Raw genomic sequence first — 17,775 nt, forward strand, 5'->3', positions numbered from 1 at the left:
ATGACCGGGGAAAGATAGACAGAGAGCACCCTGGGACCAGAAGCAGACAGGCTGCCACACCACACAGGTCATGCCTCATGTGCATAAGCAATATTCATGCAAGTATTTTTAGTGCAATCCCATGCTGTTTGTGCTCTCTGAATTCAGGTAACACCAATGTGAAGCAGACATTGCAGCTGGCTCACCTCCTCAGCTGGAGAACAGAGAATGAGGGTTGGGAAGTGGGGGAAAACCACAACTGAATGTAGACATCAGGAGCAGATGTCAAGCAACCTTCATCATTTTTATCCAGGACACCTCCACATTCAACAGCAGGGTCTAACCAACACTGGCCAAGCTAGGAGAGGTTTCCTTACTAGGCAAAGTTCTTGCTGACTATGCAAGGTTACTTCAGCCATCTCACAGACCATGTGCCCCTCACACATGCCTAGCTGGGATCTGCTAGTTCACTAACAAGGTCCCAGGCAGGATGAGCAAGGGGAGGTGGGATGATACAGGAATGCTGGAAGAGGGCAGTTGCTGACCAGTTGGCAGTTCCATGTCCTGCATTCTCTTTTGGCCTTGGTTGCCAGAGCTAGCATCTTAAATGGTCCACATTTCCAGCTGTGCTGCCATCCTCCTCCCTACCAACATGGGCTGCCCAGGGAGGTGGTGGAGCTGCTGGCCCTGGAGATGTTCAAGAAAAGCCTGGATGAGGCACTTAGTGCCATTGTCTAGTTGATTGGATAGGGCTGGGTGCTAGGTTGGAGTGGATGATATTGGAGGTCTCTTCCAAGCCAGTTGATTCTATGATTCTATGATGTATACACAACAGACAAGTGATAGTCAGAAAGAGGTCCTTGCCAGAACTCTTCCCCTTGGTTATGACAAGTTATGGGCAGTCCTGAAGCATACAATTAGGCAGCTGAGCTACTGCAGATAGTCACAGCTTATAGTTCATAAGGAGCACTGAGTCTGGTTGGAAAGAAGGCCTCTCCTTGTCAGACTTGGACCTGCAGTGACTAAGCCATAGAGGCCTGAATTTTCTTTTCTTGAGCAAGGGGCATGCCCTGCTCCACAGCACTCAGTGCCCTTTTGGCCACAGGTCTCATCCAAGTTCTCATGAATAAAGCCAAACACAAAACAAAGCCAACAAAACAAACACCAAACAAATAGGGATGGCAGGCTGTTCCTGAAAGTCAGCTGCTGCCTGGCAGCGAGAGGCTCCTCTGGAGCCTTGGAAATCTGAGTGTGTGGCTTCCCTGAAGTAAGCTAGCCAGGATCCTATCCCAGCATACCACAGCTCAGCAAGAGCAAAGCTGCACTACCAGGAAAATGCATTTCTTCAATCTTTGCTCACCAGAAACTAGGGAACTCTTTTGCAGCCCACTGGGGGAAGTGTTTGGCAGGAGAGCACTGGGTGTGGTATGGCATACTTGAGCAATGAGGTGCAACAATTCAGGGACTGAAGGCAGGCTAAGCTCACCCTTGTTGGGAGCAGCAGGATGCATCCTGCTTAAAAAGGGTAAGAACTTGAGTATAACCCAACAAACCCTTGTCCAAGCTTCTCCATAAAGCTCTGAGATCATGCCAGAGCAAGCTCTAGAGGAAGCATACACACCAGTAAGCATGGATAATGGGACTGTTAAGGCTTTGTGTGTCCTGATGGATACAAGCTAGCATTAGAGATATGGCCAAAATTACCTTTCAGTCCTCCAGTCTTTCTTCACTGGCTGTTTAAGAAAGTGAGTTGATAACATGCTCTGAATTACTGTGCCACAGTCACACATCTATCATTTAAGATGATGCAATGTCTCATGTGGACAACCTCAGTAAAGCCTCCAAAAGAGCAAGACATGGACCACACTTCCAAGCAGTCATTAGTTTCCACTCACTTGTTCTTCCTGCTGGGGAACTCTGGGGAGCTGGGACTCGATGATCCATCAGACTTCAGGTCAGATAAAGTTCCTGGAGTGTCCAGCACCTTCTGTATCCTCTCTGAAGTGTTTCTGCTCAGACAAAAGAGAAACCAGATGGATTGCAAGGCCAGAATTAATCTCTATCTATACTAAGCATCACAGAATGTATCTGGTTGCAAGAAGCCTCCAAGATCATCCACTTCAACCTTTGACCCAGCACTGAAGGTTTAACACTAAACCTTGTCCTTAAGTGGCAGGTCCACATGGCACTCAAACACCCCCAGGCATGGTGACTCCACCACTGTCCTGGGCAAACCATTCCAATGCTGGAGGACCCTTTCAGTGAAGAAATATTTCCTGAACCTGCCCTGGTGCAGCTTGAAATCATTTCTTCTGGTCCTGTCACTTGTCATCAACAAGAGGCTGGGTTTTTCCTCTATGCAACCTCCCTTCAGGCAGTTGTAAAGAGCAATGAGGTCTCCCATCAGCCTCCTCTTCTCCAGACTGAACAGCCCCAGTGCTCAGCCTCTCCTCACAGGCCATGTGTTCATGGCCCTTTGCCAGCCTCAGTGCTCTTCTCTGGACATGCTCCAGCCCTTCAATATCCTTCCTGTAGTGAGTGGCCCAGAACTGAACACACTCGAGGTGTGGCCTCACCAGTGCTGAGCACAGAGGATAGTGCTGAGGAACACTTCCTTACAAGCCACAATCCAAAGCTGAGTCTCCCCTGTACACACGACAGGGAAAAGTCACACGTGACATGTTGAGCTCACTGCTGCCAGGAGAACCTGTTCCAGCCTCCACCCCGATGAGCACACTTTCCATCAGTCTTTGTGCCCACCAGCCTTCTCTGTGAACCAGTTCATGGTAGAACCTGGCAGACAACCAATCCAATGAAAGCAAGTTGATAGTTTTCCCAGAAAACAAGCTGAATCAGTCCCATAAATGCTCCACTAAGCAGCTGAGCTGTCAGAAGACATGGGACAGGATTGGGTAGTTGACAGAGACACTAGGAAAGTATAGTGTCTGCAGTAAACTGTTAGAACAGATCAGGTGCTAGTGAAGCCACAACTTCAAGAATCACCCAAAAGGTCTGTCTCAAAATACAAGGTCAGACCCACTGCTCCTCATAACTGAGGGCACAAACAAGCAAAAGGGGAGCTAAACAAATGTGACAGCTTCCTAATTTCCTCCTGACAAAGAGCAGGAAAAAAAATCCCAGACAAACCATGTGAAAAAGTGCCCCAACCAAACCATGTTTTACCTTGTAGAAAACTCAGGGATCTTTTAAGGGCATAGTGAAGGATGTTGTGCCCCGATTGAGGGGCACAGGCTGCAGAAGGTCCAAAGCTATTTAAAGCAGTGAGTAACTACTGTGTTGGCTTAGACCATCACAGGGAAGATGTCTCTAAAGATTGGTTCTTTCCTCAAAGGAAGTTCTGTACTAGTTCAGTAACATTAGGTCATAGGCATCTCACTGTGTTCTTCTCCACACCTCCTCCCTTCCTCCTCAAATGTTGATTCACTTTCAAATAGCCTTTCCTTTTATTTTCTCTTGCCTTTTGTCCATGTCTCCATTAGTTAATAATCAGGCTTTTCTTCCCATTCCAACCATTCCCATTCCAGGTCTCATTCCTGCCAGCAACCTTCTCTCATCTTCCCATGGCTCATACCTCTTTTCCTCCTGTATGTTTTCAATGCCAATGGCACTGCTCCGTCGCCCGTGGAAGTGGCTGGCTCGAGATCGTGATGGGCTCCTACCAGGCAAGGCAAAAGACTAGAAAAAAGGAAAGAATGACAGAAAGAGGGAAAAGAACAAGGTGGGAAAAAATGGAGAACTGGAAGCATGGAAGGAGGAGTTTGTGACGTGGATCCAGATCTTCTCTATTCCTCAGTACAGCAGCATGGCCCAGCTCTAGCAGTGCAAGGAGCACTTTCTGTCAGTGAGAAAGAGAATGCCTTGCAAAGGAGAGAGACAGAGACAGAAACCAAGGCAGAACAAGATATATCATAGCTGACATACAGCCAAAGAGGCTCAGGAAAGGAGGTATCTTCACATGAGGGGCAAAGGAGAGGCAGAATCAGAAAGGCAGAGTAAAATCAAAGTCCAAGGAGGGAAGGAGGCAGCAAATCCATGTCATTATCACCCTGTGACTTTGCTGTGCTGACACAAAGAATGCCCACAGCTGAGCAAACTGCCATTAAGAAACTTCCACACTGAAAGGTACCTTCCTAATTTGCTCAGATAGTTTTTTTTTACGCACTTCAACCAAGGTAACAGAAGCATGGATCCTCTTCTGGCCACATGAATGCTTCCACTGATCACATATTTACTATCGTTATCAAATAAGAGAGGCTTTGGGAGTGAGCAGAAATAGTCACCCTTTTTCTCACCCCAAACTTCATTAATTCTGTTATTTGTTCCCAAAAATGCAAGTTCTGTGTACCTTGAATAAACATCAGGCACCTGTTTATATTACAGAAAATAGTCTGACTGGTGAAGCTGAAGAAATTAAGAGGTCTGCTGTCATTGTGTTTTCAGCTCCTGCCACAGGACAGCAGAGCACCACTCTGGCCAAACACAGTGCATGCATTTCTGAAGATAGGACAGAATCTAACCCAGGACAGCAGAGACAGATGTCTGCTGGGCAGTCACGTTTGGCTTCCTTCTCCCAGTCTGCACCAATCTCAGCTCTATTTTACAGATGTACTGGGGCCAGAGACAGGCAAAGACAAAGCAAGACTACAACAGGCACTGTCACAGCTTGTGAAATAGGATGATGCAACAAAAAGACTGACAGAAGGACAAGAGGATTAACCACCAGGGAAAGAGTAGTAAAGGCTATGAGCGGGTCACAAAGGGCTGCCAGGTTTCCTCCAGCCCACCCCAGTGCCTTACCGCAGCAACGGCCTTAGGGCCCTCGGCGATGCTCTGGCTGAGGGCCAGGCCAGCTGGAGCTGGGCGGCTGGGCAGCGTGGCTGGCTGCTGCTTCCTCAGGGATATCCCCACGGCATCCAGGCTCTGGCTGCGGCCTCTGATCACTCGCTGAACAGGGGGAGGCAGGGAAACAGACAAACACAGACACACCTGTAGACATGCACATGGCAGGGGGGTATGGAAAGCACCACTGAGCAGGTGGAGAACTGTGACAGACCAAGACCAGATCCACAGAAATCCTAACTCCTAGAAGGCAGCACCTTGGACATTACCCATCTTTGGACCTAGAAAACTCATGGAGCTCACTGCCAAAGAAGAACTCAAGTGTATTCTCTACTTTCACCTCCCTTGTCCTGTTCCCTGGCAGTAACCCAGCATACTGAGTATGACAACATCAGCTGGAGCAGTCTTACCCAGTACAGGCTACAAAACACAAAAACCAAATTCCTGTTCAGAGCTGTAAGGTTCAGTCTTCCATGAACCTGAGTGCTGGTTCCAAAGAGAAAGGAGCCATACCAAAATCTGCAGCATGTGAAAAAGCCATTTTCTGAGTTCACTTAGTGTTATCCAAAGGTCATCTGGGTATAAGACATGAAAACCACAGCATCTGCTACAAGTCAGGAAAGGACATTTTGGGATAATCAGTGTAAGACATGGATGGGGATGAAATTCCTGGTTAGCAGCAAAACAGAGTAGGCTTGATTGTACATAAAAGTACACATCCCCAAAGCATCCCAGCTCTGACCAAAGCTATTCATAGAGCTACCAAATCTAGATGTGAACAGATTAACTTCACAGTCCTGAACAGCTCCAGCCAGTCCACTATACAAAGCAGGTGGAGGTCATCCAAGAAACGCCATTTACAATACAACTCTGTCTGAACAGGTAATTTACACAAAGAAAAAGTGGTGAGGCACACCCCACACAAGTGGGAAAGGTGAAGTAGAGAGGAGAGCAATGTAAGATTCTCTCCATAGCATCAGCCTAGAACTCAGTTTGTTTATTTGCCAAAAAACTTGGCTACCTCATGTCATCCAGATCACTTTTAAAGTAAGTTCAGTCACCTGATCCAGATTTATTAAAACCAAAAAGGTGTCATTTACACTGAACAAAGGTAAATTAACTCTGGCTTTTCCAAGTGAAGTAAAGCATCACAGGTCTTCGAGACAGTGCACTCAGAGGTGTGCCAGAAACTCTTGCAGTGAGTCTTACAACTCTTAAGTTATAATGAAAATGAATTAGAAGAGATCTGCTGTAGGAGCTGAAAGCTGCTTGCTACAAGCTATTACAATTCTTCCTACAAACACTCACCCCTTTTTCTGCAAACTATGGAGAGAAACTCCACCTGACACTAGCCTGAAGCATAAAGAGTTTGGTTTCACAGAGACGGTATGGAATTTCACCCTGGGTCAGGCTGTAGCTGTGTAAGAAAAAGGAAGAATGTTCTGTGAGAGATATGGCAAAACACAGGTGAAGATGCTCTAAAGAAAGGCTGCTGGATGGAGAGACTTGGTTTCTGTCTGACTCTAAGCACAGCTGATCAGCAAGGCAAATATTCCTTGGAGGGCCACAGAATAAGCTTGAGAAAAGTGTGGGTAGGAGGTCAATCAATCCACTCCTGCTTACCTTGAAATTCTCAAGGAATCCCCCACTGCCATTCTCTATCTTGTCATCCTCTGCGGTGGGTAACCCCATCATCCTGCGGCTGCGAAGCTGCAGCTCCTCAAAAAGGCTCTCCAGGAGGGCACTTCGGGTTCTTTCCTGCACCAAGATTGGGAAGATAAACACAGCTGTTACTGGGAGTGGAAGGACAGGTGGTGTCCCTCAGGGATCTGTGCTGGGCCCCATCCTCTTTAACATCTTCATAGATGACCTGGATGAGGGCATGGAGTCAGTCATCAGCAAGATTGCAGATGACACCAAGCTGGGGGCAGATGTGACTGGGTTGGAGGGCAGAAGGGCTCTGCAGCAGGACCTTGACCGCCTGGACAGATGGGCAGAGTCCAAGGGGATGGCATTCAATAGCTCCAAGTGCAGGGTGCTGCACTTTGGCCACAACAACCCCATGGAGAGATACAGGCTAGGGTCGGAGTGGCTGGAGAGCAGCCAGACAGAGAGGGATCTGGGGGTGCTGATTGATACCCACCTGAACATGAGCCAGCAGTGTGCCCAGGTGGCCAAGAGAGCCAGTGGCATCCTGGCCTGCATCAGGAATGGTGTGGTCAGCAGGAGCAGGGAGGTCATTCTGCCCCTGTACTCTGCACTGGTTGGACCACACCTTGAGTGCTGTGTTCAGTTCTGGGCCCCCCAGTTTAAAAGGGACATTGAGATGCTTGAGCGTGTCCAGAGAAGGGCAACGAGGCTGGGGAGAGGCCTTGAGCACAGCCCTACGAGGAGAGGCTGAGGGAGCTGGGATTGGTTAGCCTGGAGAAGAGGAGGCTCAGGGGAGACCTTATTGCTGTCTACAACTACCTGAGGGGTGGTTGTGGCCAGGAGGAGGTTGCTCTCTTCTCTCAGGTGGCCAGCACCAGAACAAGAGGACACAGCCTCAGGCTGTGCCAGGGGAGATTTAGGCTGGAGGTGAGGAGAAAGTTCTTCACTGAGAGAGTCATTGGACACTGGAATGGGCTGCCCGGGGAGGTGGTGGAGTCGCCATCCCTGGAGCTGTTCAAGGCAGGACTGGACGTGGCACTTGGTGCCATGGTCTGGCCTTGAGCTCTGTGGTAAAGGGTTGGACTTGATGATCTGTGAGGTCTCTTCCAACCCTGATGATACTGTGAGACTGTGAGACTGTGATACTGTGATACTGTGACATCCTCCACCCACCCTGCTTTGGTAATATTCCACACCCTCCTTAAAAAACTAACAAACCAAAAATCAAACAAGCCAAAACCAAAAAACATTCCAGAGTGGTTTTAGGCGCAGAGTTCTGGAACACTTCACAGCCCTGTTAAACTCTTTCTAAAGCAAATCATAAACACTTCATTACTGTTTTTACAGGTGATGAAACAGAGGCTAGAACAGAATTTTGGTACCCTGAACTGAAAACAGCAGCGATTCAAAGACTGCATCGTGATGGAAGGGACCCTCAAAGGTCATCTGGTCTAACCCCCATGCACTCAGCAGGGACACCTCCAACTAGATCAGGCTGCCTAGGGCCACATCCAGTCTGATCTTCAGTGTCACCAGGCATAGGGCCTCAACCACATCCCTGGGCAGCCTGTTCCAGTTTTTTACCACCCTCACAGTAGAGAGCTTCTTCCTGATGTCCAACCTAAATCTCCCTTGCTCCACTTTCAAACCACTGCCCCTCATCCTATCACCACAGGTCCTTCTAAAGTCCCTCCCCAGCTTTCTTGTATGCCCCCCTGCAGATACTGAAATGCAGCTCTAAGGTCTCCTTAGAACCTTCTCTTCTCCAGGCTGAACAGCTCCAACTCTTTCAGCCTGTCTTCATACAGGAAGTTCTCCAGATCATCTTGGTGACCTCCTCTGGACCCACTTCAGCAGGTCCAAAAGACTAAGTTTTAGCTAATACAGAATTTCTCCAGCAAAGCCTATGCACCACATCCCCACTCTTACTCAAGGATTAGATCTTTACCTCAGAATGCACCTGCTCATGTTTTCTCACACCTGCTGTGAAATACAAAGGAAGCATCTCACAGATGAGGATTTTGTCTTTCTTTTATAAGCAATGCAAATGAGAAGCAGAAGAAAGTCAAAGATGGCACAGGAGTTTTTTTCACCTGCAATAACAGATGTTTACAGTTCTAACTGGAAGTAACCAGGCAAGAGACTCACCTCTAATTTAGCAAACTTCTCAGCTCGATAGCAGCTGTACTCAGCATTGATGAGCTTGACCAGGAGGAATTCACGGAACTCTGCACTCTGCAAGGCAAGGTGAAGGCTACACTGGAGAAGAAACCTCTGCCTTACTGCTTTTTAGACTTCCAGAGTCACCCAGGCAGACTGACAATACTGACTCAGCACACGAGGGTGAACATGATATCCCCCTGCCAACTAAAACTGGACCAGAGAAACAAACCTTTCTAAATATGGCTGGATTTGGCAACGGGGGTCCAAAGAAGGGGACATCATCCCGGGCTGTGACTGAAACCTGTAGGAGGGAAAGAAAACAGGGTGGGGGGAAAAGTAAAACAGAAGTATCATAACCTAAGTGAGGTTATCAAAATCTTTGCCCTATTATGGTATATCTGATCACTCCTGAACCATAACAGGGTAAGTCCTGTTTTTATTGTCTTTATTGAAGATCTGGATGAGGGGGATTAAGTCCAGCATCAGTAAGTTTGCAGATGACACCAAGCTAGGAGCAGGTGTTGATCTGTTGGAAGGTAGGAGAGCCCTGCAGAGGGACCTTGACAGGCTGGATGGGTGGGAAGAGGCCAACGGGATGAGTTGTAACAAGGCCAAGTGCAGGGTTCTGCACTTTAGCCACAACAACCACAAGCAGCACTACAGGCTGGGGACAGAGTGGCTGAGAGCAGCCAGGAGGAAAGGGACCTGGGGGTACTGGTAGATAGTAGCTGAACATAAGCCAGCAGTGTGCCCAGGTGGCTAAGAGAGCCAATGGCATCCTGGCCTGCATCAGGAACAGTGTGGCCAGCAGGACAAGGGAGGTTATTCTGCCCCTGTACTCAGCACTGGTCAGGCCACACCTTGAGTGCTGTGTCCAGTTCTGGGCTCCTCAATTCAAGAGAGATGTTGAGGTACTGGAACCTGTCCAGAGAAGGGCAACAAAGCTGGTGAGGGGCCTGGAACACAAACCCTATAAGGAGAGGCTGAGGGAGTTGGGGGTGTTTAGTCGGGAGAAGAGGAGGCTCAGGGGGGACCTCGTTGCTGTCTAAAACTACCTGAAGGGAGACTGTAGCCAGGTGGGGTTGGTCTCTTCTCCCAGGCAACCAGCAACAGAACAAGGGGACACAGCCTCAAGTTGTGCCAGGAAGGTCTAGGCTGGATGTTAGGAGGAAGTTGTTGCCAGAGAGAGTGATTGGCATTGGAATGGGCTGCCCAGGGAGGTGGTGGAGTTGCCATCCCTGGAGGTGTTCAAGAAAAGCCTGGCTGAGGCACTTAGTGCCATGGTCTGGTTGACTGGATAGGGCTGGGTGCTAGGTTAGACTGGATGATCTTGGAGGTCTCTTCCAACCTGGTTGATTCTATGATTCTATGCTAACCAAAAGACATCAATATGCTGTCCTGTGCAGCTGCTTCTGAACTCAGTAAATGGATGTGCTGATTGATCTCCCCAAAATTTGGTCAGACAGATGTGTGCAAACAAAAAAAACAGCTGAACAAAAAATTAGCTTAAACCAAAAATCAGCTCAACAAAAGTAGCTTAAAACAAAAAACAGCTGAACAAAAACAGCTTAAAACAAAAATCAGCTCAATAAAAATAGCTTAAAACAAAAAACAGCTGAACAAAAATAGCTGAAGGAAAAAAAAAACAAACCACAACTGAAACTGCATTAAAAAAATTTTAAAGAAATAAATCAGTATTCCTTGTACCAATCAATGTTTTAGAACAAGAAACATGTTCAGCCTGCATCTTTTTATCTTAACTAGATGAACCGTTGCCAATCTGGTTGTCCTGACAGCCAGTCCTCCCTGGTGGAACTCTGAGGGGAGTGTCTCTATACCAGCAGCTCTCCCAGTGCCAGTATGGCACTTTCCCACTAAGAGATAAAGAAATGCAGGAGGTTTGTTTCTAGGTTTTTTTAACAGGCTCCCCCTGATGTAGAAATGCCAAGAAAGCAACTGTAGTGCACTGCAGTTCTGATCTGCTGACCCTTGGCTCTTCACAGCTCTTACCCCTAATTCTGTGTAGCTATTTTACCATCACTAAAGAATATCTCAGAGTCAATTTTTTGGTCATGTCTCAGATGGAGCAATGTCATTATTTGCCAGTTCATACAACAGAGAACAATGTCATGACAACTTAACAGCAACTACCTCAAAGCAACACTACAGTGTGTCCCTGTCAATCAGTGAGAGGCATGAAATTACTAAGAGGAAAAGGGGAAGGGGCCCTCTATTTAATTCAGGTTTCTCACATTGCAGGTCAGCTCCTCTAGTTACAAGGCCTCTTTCTCTCTCCCAGTAGGTATCAAACAGTTACAAATCCTACTTTGCATTTTTAATTCTGATTGCAAAAATTGATTCAAAGAAATCAATGCCATTAATCATCCAATTTAACCACCAGGCACAAAAGCTTGAGCAAATGGAACAACAGAAAGAAAAAGAACTTCCCAAACTGCAATTTCTTAGGTACATGAAGTCACCCAAGGCACAGTGACTTAGAATCCCTTTGGAAAAGCTCTCACTGGGACTAATTCTTTTTCATGAAATGACACAAGCAATCTTATTACTGTGACAAGAACAATGGTACTGCAGACAGGGCAAGATTAAAACAGTAGTAAGAAGTGACAAGACAAATGGCAGACTTCCTCAGCTTCTTCTCTTGCTACAAAAACCCAGTGAACTTCTGCATCCTACCAGAGAGAGTGCAAGAGAACTGGAACTCCAGCCCCTCATCAACATGAGGCCATAGAATCACAGAATCAACCAGGTTAGAAGAGACCTCCAAGACCATCCAGTCCAACCTAGCACCCAGCCCTATCCAGTCCACCAGACCATGGCACTAAGTGCCTCAGCCAGGCTTTTCGTGAACACATCCAGGGATGGTGCCTCCACCAACCCCCCTGGGCAGCCCTTTCCAATGCCAATCACTCTCTCTGGCAACAACTTCCTCCTAACATCCAGCCTAGACTTCCCCCAGCACAACTTAGGATTGTGTCCCCTTGTTCTGTTGCTGGTTGTCCAGGAGAAGAGACCAACCCCCACCTGGCTACAGCCTCCCTTCAGGTAGTTGTAGACAGCAATGAGGTCCCCATCTTGTCAGATGGCTGCTCAGAGCACACAACTGAAGGTGGTTGCTCCACCCCCAACACTCTCTTTGGTAGGATGCTAGCTGCAGAACCTGTCCTAATTTTCATATTCTTGGCATTCTTGTAGACCTCCCAAGGCACAAGGGCTCATCACTGCCAAATGAGACATCCATCCACAGTCACTCATAAAGAGCTGTATCCAAAGGCTGCAGATGGGGAATTTGTGTTCTAGCAAGGCCTCTTTCAACTGCAGTGCCTCAAAGGCAGCTCTCTCGACAGATGGGCATTACTTCTGTGATTCCCAAAAGCCAATAGAGCTGCTTTGGAGAGGAACTACTCATGAGGATGTCTAGAGACAGGACAAGGTTTATGGTTTGAAGCTGAGAAGGACTAGGGTTAGAGTGGATCTTACGAAGAAGTTCTTCAATAGGGTGGTGGGACTCTGGAATAGGCTGTCCAGGCAGGTTGTGGATACCTCCTCCCTGGGGGTGTTCAAGGCCAGGTCAGATGAGGCTTTAAGCAGCTGAGTCTAGCTGACAGGGACCCCTGCCTATAGTAAGGATGCTGGAGAAGGTGATCTCTGAGGTCACTTCCAACCTGAGCCATTCTGTGATTCTATGATTCCAGAGGTTAGGCCAAGAAGCTGTATCTGATCTGCAGTCTCAGGAAGTGCAAGCTCTCAGCACTGAGCTGTTCAGTACAAGCAATGCAGACATGGCTGTCAGCCAGGTGAAGGAGTTTTACCTGACTCATGTCTTGCTTGTATGACATGCCCTAAATGGGATCAGTTGTACCTCATGCCTTTTGATGCAAACAAAAATGTTCTATCCAAATTCATCCTGCTTGAATTCCCAAGCTTTAGGCTTCAGAAAGTTAAGTTAGGATGATAACTGGCTGAACCTGCACCTCTCCCAGAGGCCTTAAGAACGAATTTCCACTTCAAGGATGAAGATCAGTGGGGATCAGTGCAGAAAAATCTACTGGCTCTGTTTACCTTGTAAAGAGTGTCCCCAGTGGCACTACGAGTGAGCTGAACTACCACATAGGCGTGCAGGAAGTTAGAGGCAATCATGTCAGGGACAAAAGGTGTGCTTTCATCTTGGAAGATGATGGCCACAATGTCATTGCCAATGTGACGCTTACGCTGAAGCTGGAGAGAAGGGGGAAAGAAGGAAAAAAGTGAGAGGGCAGCAAAACCAACCAACCAAACAAGCAAGCAGAACTGTACTATGGGGCTTCAAATGCCAGCCTGCCTATCACCTCCAACCCATCTGCTGAACCAAAACTCTCAGCACTACTTTGAGCATTACTCCAGCCACAATTCCCAACATTATGCAGACAGGCATTTTTCCCCCTCTCTGCAGTCCCTCCTCACATATCCCTCCTCTCTTAGCCACACTCTTGCATTCCTCAGTACTCCTTAGAATACCTGCTGGGAATCTCCCTCTGTGAAGGGCAGCTTTGTAGACACATGAAACATTATCTCCTTGCCCTGGAAATTTGTATAGACTGACTCAGTGCCCGTTTGACCTCTGGTAACATCCAAGCCTCCCCGGAATCTGAGTAAATCCATACCATGCATAGGTCAGGCAGGACAGAGGTGAGAAAGTGGAGAGAAGAAAGACAAGGTCAGTTAACAGTAGTTTGACATATCAATAGCATCAAAGAAATCAGTGACAGCGAGGCACCAAATCTTCCCAAAGCAGATGCACTAACTGAAGCTGCACAAAGTTTCTGCTGCTGAACACAGTTGCTTGCTAACATCTATGAAGCTAAACCAGGGCCCCTCAAAGGAACTACTTCCTTTCTGATTTTTCTGAGAATCCATCATTTAGAGCTACAGAAAATAAAGGCTGCTCCACAGAGAGAGAGACTAAAACAACACTGACCCCTGACACTGAAAAACAACTTGCATCTGCACAAAGAAAATCATTCCTGATGCTGTGGGTCAGAATGAGATACCAGGAGACCAGAAAATCCCTCTGTCAGCTCCAAGATGGCTGACAGAACCATTCTGGGCTTCTCCACCTGCACTGGGACTCAGTGCCCACAGCGCTTTCCCAGAAGCAAGGCCCTAACAGAGTAGCAGCCTCTGAATACACAGGGTGCTGGGTACACACCCACGGAAATCCTGCAGCAGAACCTTGTCACCAAGGAAATCCAGGAACTCCAGGAACCCCAGACTCTCTTCTGTGTTACTGAAGACTTCTTCTTCTGTTGTCTTCAAAAGGAAAGGAGAAGTCACAAGAAGCACAAGCAGGGCAAAGAACAGGCAGCAATTCCTTCCTACGCAAAGTTCAACCAGCTCTGAGGCCCTGCACACACAGATCGGCCACCACGAGGCAAGCATCTGTCCTTTCCCTGTATAGCACCTATTTTTGACAGGGTAGTGCAGATCCTGCATCACATTTAAGCTAAGAGAAGTGACTCAAGAACTGTGGGATCTGAGGGATTTACCTGTCCAGGTTTCTGGTAAATGACCCCAAATTTGAAGTTATTGCTTATGACATGCTCATCAAATGCAACGATCAGCTGTGAAGCCTAGAGTAATCAAAACACAAACTGTCAGCTGGCAGTTGTTAGCCAGACCTGGATGGAAAAGGGACAGACAGACTCATCAGAACCTTGTACCTTGGGGTAGAGGACAGGAAAGAAGCGTTCCACATTCACATCCTCACACAGAAGCTGTTGAGTGAGAGAGGCAAACAAAGTTGAGATTATCATGTGCCTCAGCTTGCTGCAGGCATGAAAGCACAGGCACTCTATAATTACCTGACAGGAGTCCCATCAAGCAAAAACTCTGAGGTGAAATGAGAAGAGAAAGAAGAGAAACTAAATGGAAGCATAAAAAGGGAGCAGTAGAAAAGGGGAAAATGGGAGGACAGAGGTGAAAACAACTCGAAGAAGGAGGGGTTAAGAACAAAGAGGCAAGCGCAAGTCTCACCTTTGCCATCTGGACAGCATTGGGAAACTCATTCAAACAGGAAATGGGGATCAGGTCATGTTTGGTGCCAGTCCGAGTCCTGAGACAAAACAAAAATGCATTAGAGCAAAGGCTGAAGGGAGACTCAAGAATCAAACTATGTCAGTTGAAAGGCAGAAACACTGTCACTTTAAAGAAAAGTGGCCATTTCCTCGTGTTGTCCACACACCAGTGCTGGGTTAACAGTTGGCTTGATGAGTTTGAAGATCTTTTCCAACCTAAACAATTCCATGGCTCTATGACTGTTAGAAAGTCTTACATACAGCCTAGGAAGTCAGATCCATACAAAGTATAGGAGGTAGAAACTGGTGAAGGATTGCTCCAGAAGGCAGATGGAATAAAGCTTCCTCTCCTCTACATACGTTTATTAAAGGTAGAAGAAACATTGGACTGCCAGAGCCCCCTTCAAGCCATTATAAACAAGCTATTGAGAGAAAGGTGATGCAAATAACATGAGAACTCAGTAGAAGAATGACTTCTCTTCTGTCCTTCTTTCATGTAAGGTTTCTGGGCTCAGATAAGCACTCCCTGGCAGAGCTCCGAAACAGAATCCTCTAGATTAGTGCTCCACCTGGCACTCTGAAATGCTCTCTGCATTCAATGAGGAAATCCATCAGTGACTTTCCTGTAGCTGACCCCCATGTGACCAGCATTTCCCTTCAGTCCTTGTCAGCAGCAACTGTACATCAGCTGGTTCCAGTAGCATATTGCCTGCTGAAGTGCATCCAGTCAACTGTGTTACAAGACTTCTCTGCAGTGTGTCTCTCACCTATGCAAGGTTCATCTCTGCTCTTCCTCTAGTTCGTTCAGCAGCTCTCTGGGTAATGGCTTGTTGTGGAACTCTTAAGGGTTATGGCACTCCGTAGGCTGTCCTGGGAAGCTAAGGAATGTTCTAGCTCACCTTCAACAGAGCCTTAGTCTCAAGTACAAAGTCCAACTACAGACCTGAGTTAGGCTCCTCTATCAAGGAAACCATATTCCCCTAAGGAGCACTCCCATGCCTCATAATATTAATATTTTACACGTTTGAACAGACCTCCAAGATCATCCAGCCCAACCTAGCACCCAGCCCTGTCCAATCAACTAGACCATGGCACCTCACCCAGTATTTTTTTGAACACCTCCAGGGACAGCGAATGTGTCCCCTTGTTCTGTTGCTGGTTGCTTGCGAGAAGAGACCAACCCCACCTGGCTACAGCCTCCCTTCAGGTAGCTGCAGACAGCAATGAGGGCACCCCTGAGCCTCCTCTTCTGCAGGCTGCACACCCCCAGCTCCCTCAGCCTCTCCTCACAGGGCTGTGCTCCAGGCCTCTCACCTGCTTCATTGCCCTTCTCTGGACACATTCCATTATCTCAACATCTCTTTTGAATTGAGGAGCCCAGAACTGGACACAGCACTCAAGGTGTGGCCTGACCAGTGCTGAGTACAGGGGAAGAAAAACCTCCCTTGTCCTGCTGGCCACACTGTTCCTGATGCAGCCCAGGATGCCATTGGCTCTCTTGCCCACCTGGGCACACTGCTGCCTCATCTTCAGCTACTATCTACCAGTACCCCCAGGTCTCTTTCTTCCTGGCTGCTCTCCAGACACTCTGTCCCCAGCCTGCAGTGCTGCCTTGGGTTGTTGTGGCCAAAGTGTAGAACCCTGCACTTGTCCTTGTTAAATCTCATCCCACTGGCCTCTGCCCACCCAGCCAGCCTGTCAAGGTACCTAAATGAACACAAAATCTTTCTCGAGGGAAGAGCAGATGCTCTTCCCAGAGGTACTATAACAAGGCACCTCTAAGCACATCAGCTTCCTGAAGGAACCTCCTGAGAGAAACTTGGAGGGGAAGGCAAGAAAAGACCTCAAACATTTCTTTGCAGTCCTTTCCAGGAGAAGCATAGAAGATGCACACCCACAACAATGCAGAGGAAGCCCAAGATAAGAGGCAGCACAGCCCCAGACACTCAACAACAGGCAGCATTACCTCAGCAGAAGTCGCAGATTCTCCTGTTTCTCGATCTGCTCATACTTCACAGACAGCACCAGGCAGCCCAGGGACACGTCACTAGAGTAGAAGTTTTGGTGCTCCTGAAAAAAGGAAGCTAAGATGCATAATTCCCAGAACTGTGTCATGGTTATCTTCTCAACAGAGAGAGAAAAAACACCATTCCCCTGCAATAATGAATGGGCTGGGCTGTTTTATCACCAGAAGAGCAGTCGCTCCACATCAAAGGCAAAGTCAACTGCAAACAGGGTGCATGAAGTCAGTAACCAGGATTGCAGGACTTCACAGAATCATTGGATCATAGGGGATGGAAGGGATCTCTGAAGATCATCTAGCTCAACCCTCTGCTAGAGTAGGATCACTTAGAATAGCAAGTCACACAGGAACACATCTGGGTGGGTTTGAAATGCCTCCAGAACTGGAGACTCCACAGCCTTTCTGGGCAGCCTGGTCTAGTGCTCTGCCCAGAGGGAGGGAGCATCAAAGGAAGCACTGTGTCAATGCATCCTTGTGCTTGACACTAAAGTCATTGTCCAGCTAAACAGACAGAACTCACACAGTTCAGAATGTGTTACATGAAAGGAATGCTCCAGACACAATAAACTAGCAATAATGAATCTTCTGTTAATGCACAGGTGATGATGGTGCACATATCACAAGGGAACAGGGCCAGCTTAACATGTTATAGCATACTGCGTAGTATGACCCTTCTTTACATTAGTTCCCAGAACCATGAGGAACTGGAGTGAATAGGTAGCTACCTCTAAGTCTATCAGAAAAGGTCTGAGATCCATTTCAGCCTTCAAATCAGGCTTTGAAGGTCACCCTTACCTTGCCCAGGAAATGTTTGCGGTACAGCTTGGCTGTGGGGTCACTTTCCAGTTTCACTTTACCACTCCATGGAAAAGGTACATCAGACAGAGCTGGACTCAAGCTGGAGAGGTTGTGGCTGGTCCCTTCAATCCAGTAGCCCCCAAACTGGGGTAAGATAATGAGGGGATATGGCCACCCTTTCTGTAATACCTATTCAGAAGGACAAAGAACACAAAAGCTGAAAGGCCAACA

The 17,775-nt window shown here is 47.6% G+C and overlaps 1 protein-coding gene across 8 annotated transcripts in view; it reads right to left on the reverse strand.

Moving 5' to 3' along the window:
- The window catches only part of LOC135182067 (rap1 GTPase-activating protein 1-like), a 34,790-nt gene that overhangs the window by 2,167 nt on the left and 14,848 nt on the right, over positions 1–17,775 (reverse strand). For 5 of the 8 annotated variants that reach the window (XM_064155820.1, XM_064155817.1, XM_064155818.1 and 2 more), the window contains 14 exons: positions 17,542–17,733; positions 16,690–16,793; positions 14,683–14,761; positions 14,370–14,423; positions 14,196–14,279; positions 13,859–13,959; positions 13,168–13,297; positions 12,733–12,888; positions 8,882–8,953; positions 8,638–8,724; positions 6,463–6,597; positions 4,798–4,944; positions 3,572–3,675; positions 1,875–1,988 (listed from right to left, as the gene is read on the reverse strand). In XM_064155820.1, coding sequence (XP_064011890.1) covers positions 1,875–1,988; positions 3,572–3,675; positions 4,798–4,944; positions 6,463–6,597; positions 8,638–8,724; positions 8,882–8,953; positions 12,733–12,888; positions 13,168–13,297; positions 13,859–13,959; positions 14,196–14,279; positions 14,370–14,423; positions 14,683–14,761; positions 16,690–16,793; positions 17,542–17,733 — 1,559 coding nt within the window. Of the gene's footprint in view, positions 1–1,870; positions 1,989–3,571; positions 3,676–4,797; positions 4,945–6,462; positions 6,598–8,637; positions 8,725–8,881; positions 8,954–12,732; positions 12,889–13,167; positions 13,298–13,858; positions 13,960–14,195; positions 14,280–14,369; positions 14,424–14,682; positions 14,762–16,689; positions 16,794–17,541; positions 17,734–17,775 lie in introns of those variants that run through there. The other 3 variants (XM_064155815.1, XR_010305048.1, XM_064155819.1) reach the window with 3 other exon arrangements.

The sequence above is a fragment of the Pogoniulus pusillus genome, chromosome 15, assembly GCF_015220805.1.
Source record: "Pogoniulus pusillus isolate bPogPus1 chromosome 15, bPogPus1.pri, whole genome shotgun sequence".
Taxonomy (NCBI): domain Eukaryota; kingdom Metazoa; phylum Chordata; class Aves; order Piciformes; family Lybiidae; genus Pogoniulus; species Pogoniulus pusillus.